This window comes from Genypterus blacodes, unplaced genomic scaffold, assembly GCF_046128005.1.
Source record: "Genypterus blacodes isolate CSIRO-AG114 ecotype Tasmania unplaced genomic scaffold, CSIRO-AGI_Gbla_v1 ptg000003l_1, whole genome shotgun sequence".
In the NCBI taxonomy this organism is placed as follows: domain Eukaryota; kingdom Metazoa; phylum Chordata; class Actinopteri; order Ophidiiformes; family Ophidiidae; genus Genypterus; species Genypterus blacodes.
The window spans coordinates 1,626,550-1,641,242 of NW_027466817.1; the positions used below are offsets into that span (position 1 = coordinate 1,626,550).

General features: G+C 43.6%; 1 protein-coding gene across 1 annotated transcript; it reads left to right on the forward strand.

Moving 5' to 3' along the window:
* The first annotated feature begins 1,013 nt into the window (after positions 1–1,013).
* Positions 1,014–14,490, forward strand: gap43 (growth associated protein 43). Its single transcript, XM_076143470.1, has 3 exons — positions 1,014–1,296; positions 8,182–8,833; positions 13,307–14,490. The coding sequence occupies exons 1-3, from the start codon at positions 1,267–1,269 to the stop codon at positions 13,381–13,383; spliced, it is 759 nt and encodes a 252-aa protein (XP_075999585.1). The 5' UTR covers positions 1,014–1,266; the 3' UTR covers positions 13,384–14,490.
* The last annotated feature ends 203 nt before the right edge of the window (positions 14,491–14,693 follow it).

Sequence of the window (14,693 nt, forward strand, 5' to 3'; positions counted from 1 at the left end):
TGCATGCATTGTGCGCGGTCATTAAGATTGTGTGCAAATGTGGGCACAGAGGGAGAAAAGGGAGGAGGGAGAGAAAAAGTGAGGCAGTTTGCTTCGCCTTCCTGTCTGCCACACCCGACCTCAAGCATCCTCCTCCGTGCTTCATCCCTTTTTCTCCCTCCATCTCTCTTTCTCTCTCCCTCACACACACACTCCACCTCCTCTGCTCTTCTGGTCTATCTACTGGTGTTTCCATGAGAACAGAGAGCGCTGGGTATGGGGGGCGGGGGGCGGGCGGTGGGGTGGTGGTGTGTGACGCGTCCTAAGAGCACAGTGTGTGAGTGTGTGTGTGTATGTGCACGCATCCTCCTGTGCATCTCTGATCGCTGCCGCTCTCTTTCACACGTCCCTCCTGGCAAGAGCTGCTGCCAGCTCTGCCAGGAAACATGCTTTTGGTGTCGCTGTGGCAATTTGAGCATGGAGATCACAGGCTGATAACACTGATTTGAGATCCAAAGAGTGTATAATACACACAGTCTGAGCCTGAGAGCCTGAGCAATCAGAGGAGGTAGGCTCCCTTTACAAGCCTTTTAAAGACACCTCCTTTTGTGTGTAAAGGGAGGGGATAAATTATAGTGGAGAGGTGTGATGATGGGGACACAAAACAAAAAAAAAGCAGAACAATAAAGGATCTATTTGAGGAAAGATTGGAGGTATCCAGTCCATCTTTGAGGAATAGCCTTTTCAGGGTGGGGCCGCAGCTTTTGCTTGAGCCAGGCTGAAAGAGGGAGGAGAAGGGTGAGAAAATGTAGAGAAGAGGAGTGCTGATCTGAAGGGGTGGGGGGGTTCATCACTATGAACGAAAAGACCAGGAGGAGGAGGAGGAGGAGGAGGAGGAGGAGGATGAGAGGCGTTGGTTAACGTGAAGGGAAGAGGGGAGGAGAGAGGGATGGAGGGAGTGAGAAGAAGGGAGGGGTTTAAAGGGAGGGCTTGTAGTCATTGTCAGGCAGCGAGTCAGAGTGAGGTGTGCCCAGGCAGACCGACTGAAGAGCAGTGTGTGCAAACTGGGATGAGTAAATGCACTGGGCGGCTTAGCTGTTGAAACAGCCAGCGAGAGAGAGAGTGAGAGAGCAAGAGAAAGAGAGAAAGAGCGAGAGAGTGTGTGTGCAGGAAAGCCAGTGAGAGAGTGAGGGAGAAAGAGAGAGAGGGTGTGAGAAAAGAAGTGAAAGGGAGAAAAAAGGAAAGAAAGAAGCAGAGAAGGAAAGGGAGGATACTACAACTACAACTATGCTGTGCTGCATAAGAAGAACCAAACCGGTAAACCTGCTTTGCTTTGCTTTGTTTGATCCATATTTTACCCTCTTTTAAATGTTAAAAAGATGTATTTCAACTCTTAAACTTTATAATTGTTCTTTGATAGTGAGATCTGCCTGCTTGAGGGATAATCACAGGAATTGTTGATGGGATTTCCTTTGACTCGAGCTCTGGGTTGTCTTTACAGAAGTCTATCCACTGAACCCAGACACGCCTAGTTAATGTGATTATCCCGCATGAATGGATGTTGCCACAATACCCCTCAGACCTCACACTGTACTTGCAGAGAGGAACAAGACTGGGGCTCGATCTCGGGCAGACGGGTATTCCCTCCTATTGATCCCTCGCTTGAAAAAGTGAGAGATTATTGGTAAAACACTTGATAGGTCCTGTATTTTGATATTCTTCGATCGCATCGCTATTGTAACCAAGGTGTTCTGTGCCCCCATTGAAGTCGGTGCAATCCACTATTGTTAATGAGATTCAGAGTAATTAGTCTAATCTGAAGAGCACTTCTAATTGATGCTTCTAAAGGGCGTCTTAATATCTTTTGTATTTGTGTTATCTTGAGCAGAAATTGGTGACACAGGAAAGTAAATTTCCACGGTGAGAAAAAAGGGTGGGGTATGAATTGAGTGAGCAGCACCATCGTGTCAGTGGCCTCAGGGGGATACAATGGGAATAAATGAATCTAAATGGATTATCATAGTCCTCTAGGATTTTAAGTGGATGCTATCAATGGAGGTTACTATGAAGTGTGCACTCATTTAAAGGGTGTGATACGGTGCCGTTGGGTGGCTATGATAACCCATGGCAGACAATGAAAAATGGAAAGGTGTTGCATGGAACCGGGTGGGTCTGTACACGAGGGGAAGGTGGCACTCTTTAAGCTTTGATGGAGATTTTGTGTGTGATCATGGCCAGGTTCCTGCTGATATCTCATCCTGATCTTGATTTTAATCGCACTCACAATGCTGTGGATTGTGACCACTCTTGATTGCTTCTTAAATGTCAGCCTGGATGAGTCATATTAGCTCTGGCAGGCATGGGGAGAGACAGACAGAGAGGAAGGAAGAGAAGGGAAGCAAGGCATGCCAGTTGAAAGACGAGGGTGCAGGCGAGGCAGCCGGGGAGCGAGCGGCAGGGTGGAGCGTAAGCCTGTGCACATGGAGGCAGAGGAGTGAAAAAAAGGGAAGGCAGGGGGAAGGGGGGCGGGGGGTGATGGAGCAGGAGGTAGAGGGGTAGGTGTATGAGTGGGGCACTGGTGCAAAGAGAGGGAGGGAGGCTGTAAGGTATGGGGGAAGGTAGGGAGAGGCAGTAAAGCAAACTAGGGTGGCAACGAAACTGGATGGTGGGAGGAAATGTGGTGGGGAGTGAGGGATGATGGTTGGAGGAAGTGAGCAGGCGCAAAGGTGAGAACGATCAAGGGGGGGGGGGGGGAAACGTGAAGGGAGAGGAGCCGGCATGCTGCACACTGCAGCCATGTGGGTGAGGCACCGGCTTTTTGCTGCCGCTGACACAAGCATGTCTCACCGTGGGGAATATATCCTCTACAAATACGTATCCTCCAAAGGAGCAGATGCACAAATGACTCCTAGCAGACTGTGGCTTTCACGCATGAATGAGCAGAGGACATTATTTGTGCCATAAAACATGGTAATATTGCTCTAGGCCCTGCCATTGTGGAGTGTTACCTCGACACTATGGGAGTGGCCACTAGCACCTAATGCAAGTCTCTGTTAGCTGCAGTTGTAGCTATATGTCGAGCCATAGTTGGGTTATTCTATTCCTAAACCAAAATTGGTCCCCATCCTCAGCCATCCTTTTTTCCTCATCCTTACAGTTTGCAGGAAATCAAAGATCTTCTTCAGTTTAGGCCTTTTTTCTCTGCTTGGCCTAGAACCTGAATCAGATATATGATAACCAAATCCAAATCTGTTCTCTAGCACCGACTCCATTCAGTCAGTTCTTTCCCCAGCACCTCCATCTTGGTGCTTTCCTGTCTCATTAGGTCTTTTCTCATGATTTCAATCCCAAAGTCAGACCTTCAGACCGCCTGCGATCTGCTCCATCCACTCATACTGTGGCTCAACATGCAGCCAAAGCCCTGTCCCCGGAGTCCATCTTCAACCATAGCCCCAATTTCATGCACTCCTTCTCTTCCTGCTTCCACTGAAATCCCTCAGCACTCTCCCCTTTCTCTTGTCCCACTCTGCAGCCCCATCCTCATCCTCATCCCTGGACCCTATGAGATCACTGGCGATTGCGGAGCCTTTGTTCAGGGAGAGAGCTGGTGTAATTGAATCAAAGCTCGCTCCAGAGGATGTAATGATGCTGGCATATGGCCGCTTATTAGTTGTTGCCGAGCATCTTTCCCGGGCTATCGTAAAAGAAAAAGGAAATACGGTGCATCCTTGAACATCGTTCATCAATTCGCCGTCAAAGCCGAACGATGTGAGCGGGGGCTGTGGCAGTCACCACCTGAGCCCCCCTCTCCTCTTCTGCAGGAGATAGTGGGCTAAAAGGGTGTGGTGCGTCGCTATGTCTGTGCGTGTGTGAGGGAGAGAAAGAACAAATGAGTGGGTAGCAGTTTGCTCAGTGAAAAAAGAGAGGGAAAGACGGCAGAAGGAGAGAAAAAAAGAGAGAGAACGAGGGAGAGATGTAGCTGTTGCAGACTGCAGCCAGTCTTTTCTTTCCGGTGTCTGGCTGATTTTTCCTTCCCGCAGAAAAGCAGACAGCCGATGAAAGCATACTGGGATTTTCAGGAGAGCTGTGTCAGTGCAGGAAGTATATGTGCCACAAGTAGGATGGATAATATTCTCACTACCTGTCTGGAAACTGTGATTTGATGACAGCTGTTTGGGAGGTTATATATTCATCCTCTTCATATTAGTCAGTACTCTATGTTTTACACCTTATTACCTACAATATCTGTTTAAATATACAAAATGTGTTTTATTACACATTCAAGTGACACATGAAATAAATGCAGCAGCCGCACCTGTTGGGTTTTGTAATATGAGAGCTTCAGCAGCGCGTTCTACCTCTCCACCATTAGCAATTCAAACATTATCTTTAATATTTTACTCATCTCTTGCCAGAGGCAACGCATTTGATTCAGGGCTGGGCAGAGTGGAGGAAGAGGAGGTGAAAACCGAGTCTCTTGCTTAAATGAAACAGAATGAAAAAAATATATCATGTGCAAGCCCGGTGCGTGCATTAGTGTGAGTAGTGGTTCTGTGGTTATTCAACTAGTAGTAACCACATCAATCCACTGTGTCACCCTATCCCCCCTCTTGTAACAAGCCTCTAATTGCACTGGCAATGAGGCACTGGGAAGGTGGCGGATTGCCGATGTGTGTCATATTGGGGGATGGGGTGTGTGTGTGTGTGTGTGTGTGGTTATGGAACGGTCGGTAAAGCCATTGACTCTGGGGTGTGGTTCTCATGACAGTCGGTGCCAACCCAAGGACAGAGACGGGGAGAGGGCTAGACTGCAGCTCACAGGCAAAGCTGTAACACACACATTCAGTCATCACATAATGCACTGTTAGTACGGCCATTTATTACTTTACACAGAAAACGTCAGACAGCACTCTGTCCTCTGGTGAATGGCATTCTCCTATCTAATCAAGCCATCTTGCAAGCCATTGTACATCTGTATGGAAAGCACAAAGATAGGAGTTATTATTTGTCATCAACCTGCAGTAGGTTTTGTGAAAGTCTGTATAATGAGCTACAGCACATAAAGCTGAGCTGTCTCAGTGTTCTGTAGCTATGGTGACTGCACATTGATTTTCTACCCTGTTATATATAACACTTAAATATTAAGCATTCCATTTTTGCTTAATAATGAAAACCTGGTTTTCGAGGGTTGATGTATCTATGGCAACCAGAAGGAGGGAGAGAACTGCGGGCTAATTCTATTGAACCATTTGATTAAGCTGATATTACAAATGTGTTGTCTTAACACAAATTAATTACGGATACAAAGTGGATAATGAACATGGAATCTCGGTTTGTAAAGGGAGGGAAATTTGTGGTGTGCTGTAGTTTTGGGAGGTGCTGCTGTATTTATGAATGAAAATGTTTGCCGCACAGCAAATGACTGCCTGTGGGCGTGCACGTGACCTGGGATTCAATACAACCCAGTGTCTTCAAGATGCAGTTCTTATAGGTTGTGCAGTAATGTTAGCACTTTGATTATGTGACAATCTGTGAATGCGTTGTAGGCATAATATAAGACATGAGCCATCAGTATGATACAGTACAGCATGAAATGATGTAAATTAGATCACTGGTGAATCATATGGTTCATGGAAACAGAATACAGCAGTCAGCCTAAGATAAATCACAGCACAGCATTTTTGGGGGGATGGATAGACAAATATCAATATTTTAAATGATGATGATTCAGTTGTGGTCAAATCCTCTGGGAGATCTCTCTCCCCCTCCTTCATCATACGTTGATATGAGATCACTTGGCACTCTGCTGGTATTTTATTACATTTGCACTCACACACCCAGCTCTCTAAAGTAAATGACATCCCCTCTACGCCAATAATGATGTCATACCCTCATATTCCCAAACACCCTCATCTATCGCTCTGACTCTCTCTGACTCACTCCATGAAGCCAGCAAGTAATTCTATTTAGAGTTAAGTGCTTGGGTCAAATTTTGGCAATTGTAAGCACCCATGAGATCAGATATAATAAAAGCCCAATAAGTCACTAGGGACTTGCATAATATTAAGAGTATAGGCAGAGTCATTGTGCTCCGTCTGTCGCCATGTTAACTCTCTGTTCTAATATCTGGATAATTTCACATCCAGTGACATGCTGCCGCGCTCCCATTTCAATCCATCACCAGGCTTGGAAGCAATCCGTCTTTTAATCTTTATATAAACAGCCCTGGCTCATGTTTTATACATAAAGTCTTACATTTATTAATGAGGAACAGTGTAAAGCCACTGAAAACCAACCATCCCCTTTCGAGGTGCAGCCAATAGCAGCATGGCTTTAAAAAAAAATCATATTGCTCGACAAGAAGGTAGATATTAAAAATTGCAAAGCAGAAAGGCCTGGAGCAAGATTTACACCCAATACCCCGGGGACAGCATGTGAATAAAGGCAGAGACGTTGGATATATCCATATGGCTGCACCTTGGCCTCTCCACTCCAATATTGGACTGACACACTGACCCTGAAGAAGATGTGTTAGTTTAAGGCTCGTGGCTCTTAAATCATGTCATAGAGACGTTACACCTTCACACAGGCAGCTGTCCAGTCCATCCCCATGCTCCATATAATGACATATTAGAACCAGAAGGAATCACAATTGAGTGAGAAACTGATGGATAGAGCCACTGAGTCACATCTTGAAACCATTTCAACTCACAACTACTGACCTTAAACCAGATGCTCCTGTTCAGTGACACAGTCAACGTTAACACACACACACATAACCTCTCAAGCCCCCACCCCAAACCAACCCTCTGCTCCATCACCCACACTCGCCCCTCCTCAGCCATGCTGATTGCTCCACCTGATTTATGAGTTCCTATTGGCTCGTTCCCCTGAGGGGTCAGGTGCACTGCCAATCAGGGTGACATATAGTCTTTCATAGCACCAACCAGCAGACAGTGCCATGATGAGTTAGCACTCTGGTTGTCAAGGTAACCTCTGATGGTTGGGAGGGGTATGGCAGTGAATACTGAGGAGAATGTAGCAGGCAGCTTGTTCCCTAGCAGCCAGAGATGGAGCTGCCGAAAGCTACCCAGAGAATAGGGATTGGCTCATCATTTAGAAGAAAGAGCTTAAATTTTTAAAAGCTCACATTTATGGTCACTACTTATAAAACAGCATTAGCAGAGAATGGGCACAATACTAATGGATGCTTGATTGAATTATTCACAAAGTTTTTTTTCTGCAACATTATCAAGAGAACAATAATTGCCTGTCTGAATTGAGCAAATGCAATAAACGCCTTGAGTCATTTATCGCTCCTAAAATCCCACTATATCCAATTCATTATATAGAGACAATCGACCCACACACTTACACATCTGTTTCTCCTTGTTTTGTGTGATACAATGGCTCTAAATCTGCCTTCTCCAACCAACTAAATGTTGAAATGTTGATTAATTTATACACATTTGGAAAGAATCCTTCTCTCCACACAAAGCCTGACAGGACAGAAACACTCAGCACGTGTTCACATTTTGCAGTTTTTCTCACATTTCTATCATTTAGCCTGGTCAATGCTGTTTGCATGCTCTTTGATAATTTGTTTTTGCTTCATATTGATTCATTCATTTAACGTGCACATTTTAAAGCATTGGATTAGGTTGATGTTGACTATAAATATGCTACCTTGATTTATTTGCCAATTCATTTTGAATGTTCATTTTGTTTGCCATTTTCTGTGCTCATCATTCATTCTTTATTTGATTTGATTTCTTTTCATTAGATTTATAGCACTCATAGCACAACCCACAATTTGATGGACAACTATGGAACCAGTAACAAAAGGTAATACATGGACCCCCTTTTACATTGTGTCCTCTTCCCTAACGATGTTCCTCATCCAGTCCTTCACTTAAACCCTAACCCAGCCTGGCCTTTCCCCTGTCTCCTATAGTACTTCTAGATATAAATAAACTAAATAGTTTATTTATAATCTTATCTTTTTCTGACCTTTCTACTCAAGACATTTTGTAGGATTGAGTTTGACTAGAAAGCATCTCCATGTGACCGTTCTCAAGCTACATAAAGACGCCACAGAAGAACGGTGCTTTGATAGTCTTTAGCAAAACAAGCTGCTTTCCAGTCATTCTTCACCATGACTTTATAGACTTTAACCCACTGTATCTTTCTCTTGTATAGCAGGTGGAGAAGAATGAGGAGGCAGACCAGAAGATTGAACAGGATGGCACCACCAACAAACCTGAGGACAAGGCCCACAAGGCTGCCACTAAAATACAGGCCAGCTTCCGTGGACACATAACCCGGAAAAAGATGAAAGACGGAGAGGAAGAGAAGGAGGGAGACAATCCCACTGCGGAAGAGGAGGCAACAGAAGGTGGAGAGGAGGCAAAGAAAGCAGAGGCAGAGGAGGCACCTGCAAAGGAGGAGGAAGCTGCAGGAGAGGCGGTCAAGAAAGAGGAGGAGACAAACCAAGCCAAAACCCCAGTGGCAGAAAAGCCAGATAACTCTCCGGCTCCTGCAGCTGCCTCTCCAGCAGGAGCAGCCATGTCTCCTGTAGCAGCAGCCCCTGCAGCCGCCTCTCCTATGGCCGCCACAGCACCCTCTGAACCCCAGAAAGAGGAGCCAAAGGCAGAGGAGAAAGCTGAGGAGAAGCCCAAAGAGGTGGAGGCCCCTGCGGCGGCAGCCAAGAGTCCCACCACAGCCACGGCTGAGGAGAAGAAGGAAGAGGAGAAGAGTGAAGAGAAAAAGGATGAGGCTAGACAAGCCGATGTGCCTGCTGCTGCCAGCCCAACAGCTGAGAAGGCGGAGCCTAACCAAACAAATGATAAACAAGGTATGTAAAGTAAAAGCAAATTCATTACATGCACACAAGCACACAGCTAACTTTTCCTTTGGATAAACTCCCAAAACCTTTGGAGTTTAAGATGTAGAATGGAAACGCCTAGACAGACACGTGTTTGCAAGGGCACTGGGTTCAGACGCAAAAATTGAGACACTCTCCACAATCAAGACGCAAACTTAATGTAAATCACTAATAAAGAAGAATAGGTGAGTCTTAGTAGAGTCGACTTGGCAGAGCACGCAGTCTTTGTCGAGTCTTTGGGATTTAGAGGCGTTTGGCAGAGCTCCACTGTTCCCCCGTTGAAACAGAGACACAGCTCGATATTAGATCAGACGGCCTTTTCTCAGCCTCTGCTAGGTGAAGACGTCATACTGATGTGGTTAAGATTGGCTCTTTGGATATGTAAATTATTAGCATTGATTAACAAGGAGGAAAGCTGTATGATGAACCACTATCTTAGTCTTGTTCTTGAACAGGACAGATGAACTCGTAATTCCTACACAATAGTTAACCTTTACCGTATTTTTTATCTAACAAAACTAACTGTAAAAGGTGATGTTTTTATTTAATCTGTTACACATTAGAGCATGTCAAATGTTAAATCATGCCCTGACACTGCACCTCAATGTGAAATAACAGCTAATAGATTTCAAAGCAAATCACTGTTTGACAACCAATTACAGCATAAAACGTGAACCTGAGATGAAACTGTAAGGCCTTGAAATTACACGATAACTCTGATAGAACACACTCTAACAACACACACTTGACATGAACTCATATATTTCTAGTCCAAGGACTCTCAGCCTGGGTCAGACAGGTACTTAATGGAGCATGCTCAGTGCCGAGTAGGTGGGGGGTGAGGTAGGCAAACCATCGGAGAACTACAAGGAAAGTAGGTCACCTAGGCAAGCTCTGTCTCTCTGTTGTCATAGTAACCAACTCCATGGGCTAGCTGGCCTGCTCGGGGCAGACTGGGGATAACAGGTGCTCCGATTTAAATCAATGATTAATGATCCCCATTGGTCACGAACCACACCAGGGAAGCCTGTCATAAATAAACACTGCTTGACTAAGAATTGCCAATTAGGAATACCAACTTGCTTTAACTGAACTGGCAAGAGAGCGAATGAATATTTATGACCTATATTAAAATGACTTGGTAAAGCCAGAACTCAGAGCTGCACACACACACACACACACACACACACACACACACACACACACACACACACACACACACACACACACACACACACACACACACACACGCACACACACACACAAGGATACCAGGTACTCTGATCAAACTAAATAATGCATGAAGCAGCCAGGGTGTGATCCAGCTCTCCCCCACAGATCGTCTGTGTGACAGCCATTAGTTAGTTACAGGTGAGCCGATGAAGTGTAATGGCGACTAAAGCTTATGCCAAACCAAATTACAAATTTAAATAAAGCAGGGAAAAGTGTATTTATCCGACAAATACAACTCATAAAAGCAATAAATTATGCACGTTGCTTTGGTTCAAACTCAAATGAGTAAATGTAGATGTGAAATAATATCTAGAGAATAAAGTCTGAAAAAATAAATCTATACACAACAGAAAATCGAGGGTCATAGGGCTATTGATTGAGTTTTCCTGTGCATTTCTCTCTCTGCATATGGATCGGTGTTGAGGAGGACCTGGGTGTTCCCTCTATTCTCTGTGTCCAATCAGTTACAGCCACGACCTCCATTAACTGATCATCATATTGCTGTCTGAATTTTAAGTATATTCCTCCCTGCTCTGTTTCCAACTGTTTTAAATGCAATTCTGACTCGCTGTTATGGAAGTCAGATTCCCGAAATCAGTCTCCTCCCAGGGTTTCCTGATTGTATTACCGTTTTGTTGCCTGGAAAGGGATCTACACCTCAGTCTACAGCAACTCAACTCCTGATCATTCAGACGCCTTAGATTCTCCACTAAAGCATCTTGGCATCACCTTAGCTCAGTGCTATTGACGGTTGCCTTCAGGCTCTAGAAAACCCTCTGGCTTCATCCCCAGCTACCCTTGTTTGCTACCCAGGCCTCCATTTTGCACCGATCTCTTGACTTAACTCCTTCCTCCATTCGATTGAACCTCTGAAGACTGCGGATCTGCATCTAGCATCGCACGGATCTAGATGTGAATTAGTGGTGGGTCTGCTCAGTGGACCCAGGTCAGAGGCAAGAAATTGATCCATATTTGAAATCTAAATCTCAAATAAGATTACAAATTCTTTCAATAAGACAAAGCTCCATTTCACAGTCAAACTGCATGATTACTGGTCGTACTCATTGGAGCTTCTCCAGCAGTTTTACCTGCATTGCCTGTAGCAAAATTGGCTGGTTGAAGAATTTCACAGTCAGTGGAAAAAGAATCACTGAGCAACTGCTACTCTCTCTCTCTTTTGGCATTAAAACTTCACATTGCCCATCAGTGCCCAATTTGCAAGACTAGATTTCTCTAGATGAAAGATCTTATTCCAATTTGGGCTGCTGGTCTCATTTATTAGATCACTGGAATGGTGTAGCATGCTTTTACGATTATATTGTGCATTCTTCTGACTCAATCAAATTTTTCCTTGGATGATGGTCTATGGGGCTTTGGGCGAACTATCAAGGCCAATGGCTTACAGGCAACTGGCCTCCCTTATATTCATTGCCTCTCTATTGCATTCTTATGGGAAGTTAAAGCAGTTAAAGGGAGCATCATTAACATCATTAAAGATATCATGCATTTCAGAAGAAGTCATGTGTTCAGTACAACTTCATCATCACAGTGCAGCTTGTGCCAGGTCATGGCATCTTAGCATATATGCCCGATGCAAACTCTGAGATCATAAGAGTCTCCCCATAGTCCTCTCTCAGCTCACATTCCCAACTTGTTGGAATCAGCTAGGATGTACATTCAGACTAACAGCATCCACACTTCAATTCCAAGATTTTTCTTGGAGCAGATTTTGATTTCTTATTGCATGGATGTTTCATAATTTCAAAAACCGATTGGATATTATGATCCTACTTTTCCCAGTCCTGCAGTAAAATGCTAAAACTACTGCTAAAAGGTCCTTCTATAGTTTCTCCTCCCAGTCCTGAGAGTAGCCCCTCCCCTCCCCTCTTCGCCGCATATTCAACCAGCCACAAAGAACAATCCATCCTCTGGCTTTGCCCAATGAAGTACTCAGGAGTCCATCTTTTAAGTGAAGTCACAGTTTAGGTGAAACGATGTAAGCCAAAGTCGAGCCAGAGCAAAACTTTCAAATTCAAATTCAGATCATGTTCCAGTCCATTCATTCATGAAACATTTACAAATCAGTGGGGAGAAGATGACACAAAGGCTGCCAATTATTTCAAATTTCACCTCTGCCTCAAAATGAGTCAAATATGGGATAAAAACACACTCTGAATCAGTGGTATGACTCAGTGAAGTGCTACTTTGTCTTTGTACTGTGATTAAGATGAAGGGGCATTTACCTCACACAGTTCAGTGGCTGTGCAGAGGGACATGCTCATGCTCAAGTCTGTGGCGAGCAAGCTAATTACCTCTTACCTGAATCGGACAACATGTCTGCTAAGTGCCTCAGTGTGACTCACACGGCTTTGAGTCACACTCACACTGCACACATTAGCGTAAGCAGCCCCATAGTGAAGCCCCCTCTTATCCTCCCTTCCCCCCTACCCCCTCCCCATGCTCTCACACAGACACATACATGCACTCCATCTCCCTCATCTCCAATGCAATGATCTCATTTTTTGATGTCTACTCTTTCTATTAAAAGAGTATGAGCTCATGGTGGGATGATATCACCACATTCAGGGAACAAAGCCTTTGATCAGCCAGTCATCCCAAATGGATCAAATGTAATAAGGATAACAACAACAACAACAATACTAATAATACTAATGATACTGATACTACTACTACTACTACTAATAATAATAATAATACAAATAATAATAATAATTATAATAATACACTAAATAGCATTATAAAAGAGTGAAGATTAAAACACAGAGAAGTTGGAAGATAAATGTAACTCAATAAAACCTGCCCAGTGAAATATCAAGTATCATTATTCAGCAATATTTACCTCTTAGTAAGCAACTTGTGAATGTTATTGCAGTATGTATCTGGGGGCAGCACACAGCATCAGGTGTGTCATACTGTACGCTTGATGGATCCATTAAGAGCACTCTCTTCCTTTATGGTTTAGAGGCAGTATGGGACTTCAGGTTGGATCTCATGATTGATGTTCTGAACGAGAATATATGAAATTCTTCTTTTTCACACACATTTTAATGATCTTTGTTTTGTGACATCATTTCCCTCCCCTGTTCTATGCCTCTCTCTCTCTCTCTCTCTCTCTCTCTCTCTCTCTCTCTCTCTCTCTCTCTCTCTCTCTCTCTCTCTCTCCCCTCACCTCCCCTGTCCCTCCTCTAGATGCTGCAGAGGAGTCTAAAGCAGAGGAGGCCGCCCCTGAAGCTGCAGCGGAGGCCACCGAGTCCAAGGATGACTAAGTTTAACCTAGAAAAAGCAAAATTAAGAGTATGAAGAATAAACACAAAAACAAAATCTAAAGATTGCTCTTTGCCTTCCCAATGTGAAGGCGGTCCGTTTTTATTTGTTTGTCATTTTTTGTGTGGCAATGATTTTCTCATGTTGGGGGAGTTTCCAGCGTGAAGTTTTTTGGCTCAAGCTAATACTACGAGGATATGGTGGTGGTGATGATGGTGATGATGATGATGATGATGATGATGATGATGATATAGTTGTTGATGATGATGATGATGATAAATGATTGTTACATTAATGGTGAGGAGAAATTGATTAGGTATGCCGTCGCTATTTATTGTGAGTGAATCAGTGGTGGAATGAACGCTACCAACTGGATATTTACACATTTAAAATGCATTGTGAATGCGCTGTACCTTATTGCCATTGCAATGCACCATAATTTTGCAAATATAATCCGTATATATCTGCACATGCACGCACAAACACAAGCTGGTTTTGAAATGCAACTTTAGTTTTCAACACCATACAAGCGTATTGAGAACACATCGATTAGGTAGAGTACTGACATCACACAGGATAGAGAAGAGAATGTATTGATAAATGTGTAATATTTCCAGTTGGGAAGCTTTGTCAATAATCCCAAAAACATATAAATAAGACTATTACTCTCTATATTCTGCTTGAGTCTTTCAAGCTTGGTTTACACCCTTTTTACAAACTGTTTACTCACATTTACATACTGTAAAGGACCTGTGGCCATTTAAGTGACATGATCATATAATAAATTATGGAAATCAGCTATTGTATTGATATAACTGGCTCTCTTACATGATGATTTGTGTTCTGCCAAGCAATCGTGAGAACCGTAGCATGAACCATCGAACCAAATGCATGATGGGAACTCTCCCTCTGAGAGGAACTTTTTTGCAGTCACAAAAACTTAAGAGGTGTGGCGGCTTCTTTTTGATGTCTTTGGTGTTGTTATGACAGTTTATATGAATTGGAAATTTACTCTTGCACTGATGTTAAGAAAAAAGTAAAAGAAAACTCAAACAAAACAAGGAAACAAAAAATACTTTTACTATGTTCCAGTGAGTGCAATGTCCAGTTTCAACCTTATCAAGAAGTTCAAACTTGTGAGAAAAAATATGAAAAAATAAAAATGGTTTCAATGTCTGTTTTCAAAATAAAGCAAATGTGCCAATTACCATCATAAACTGTGGAGTTTATTTAAAGCCTTCAAGAGATCAACTGTATCATGACATTGGCGGAGGAGGACATTCATAGGCTGACACTGAAGTTCCGTTCACTT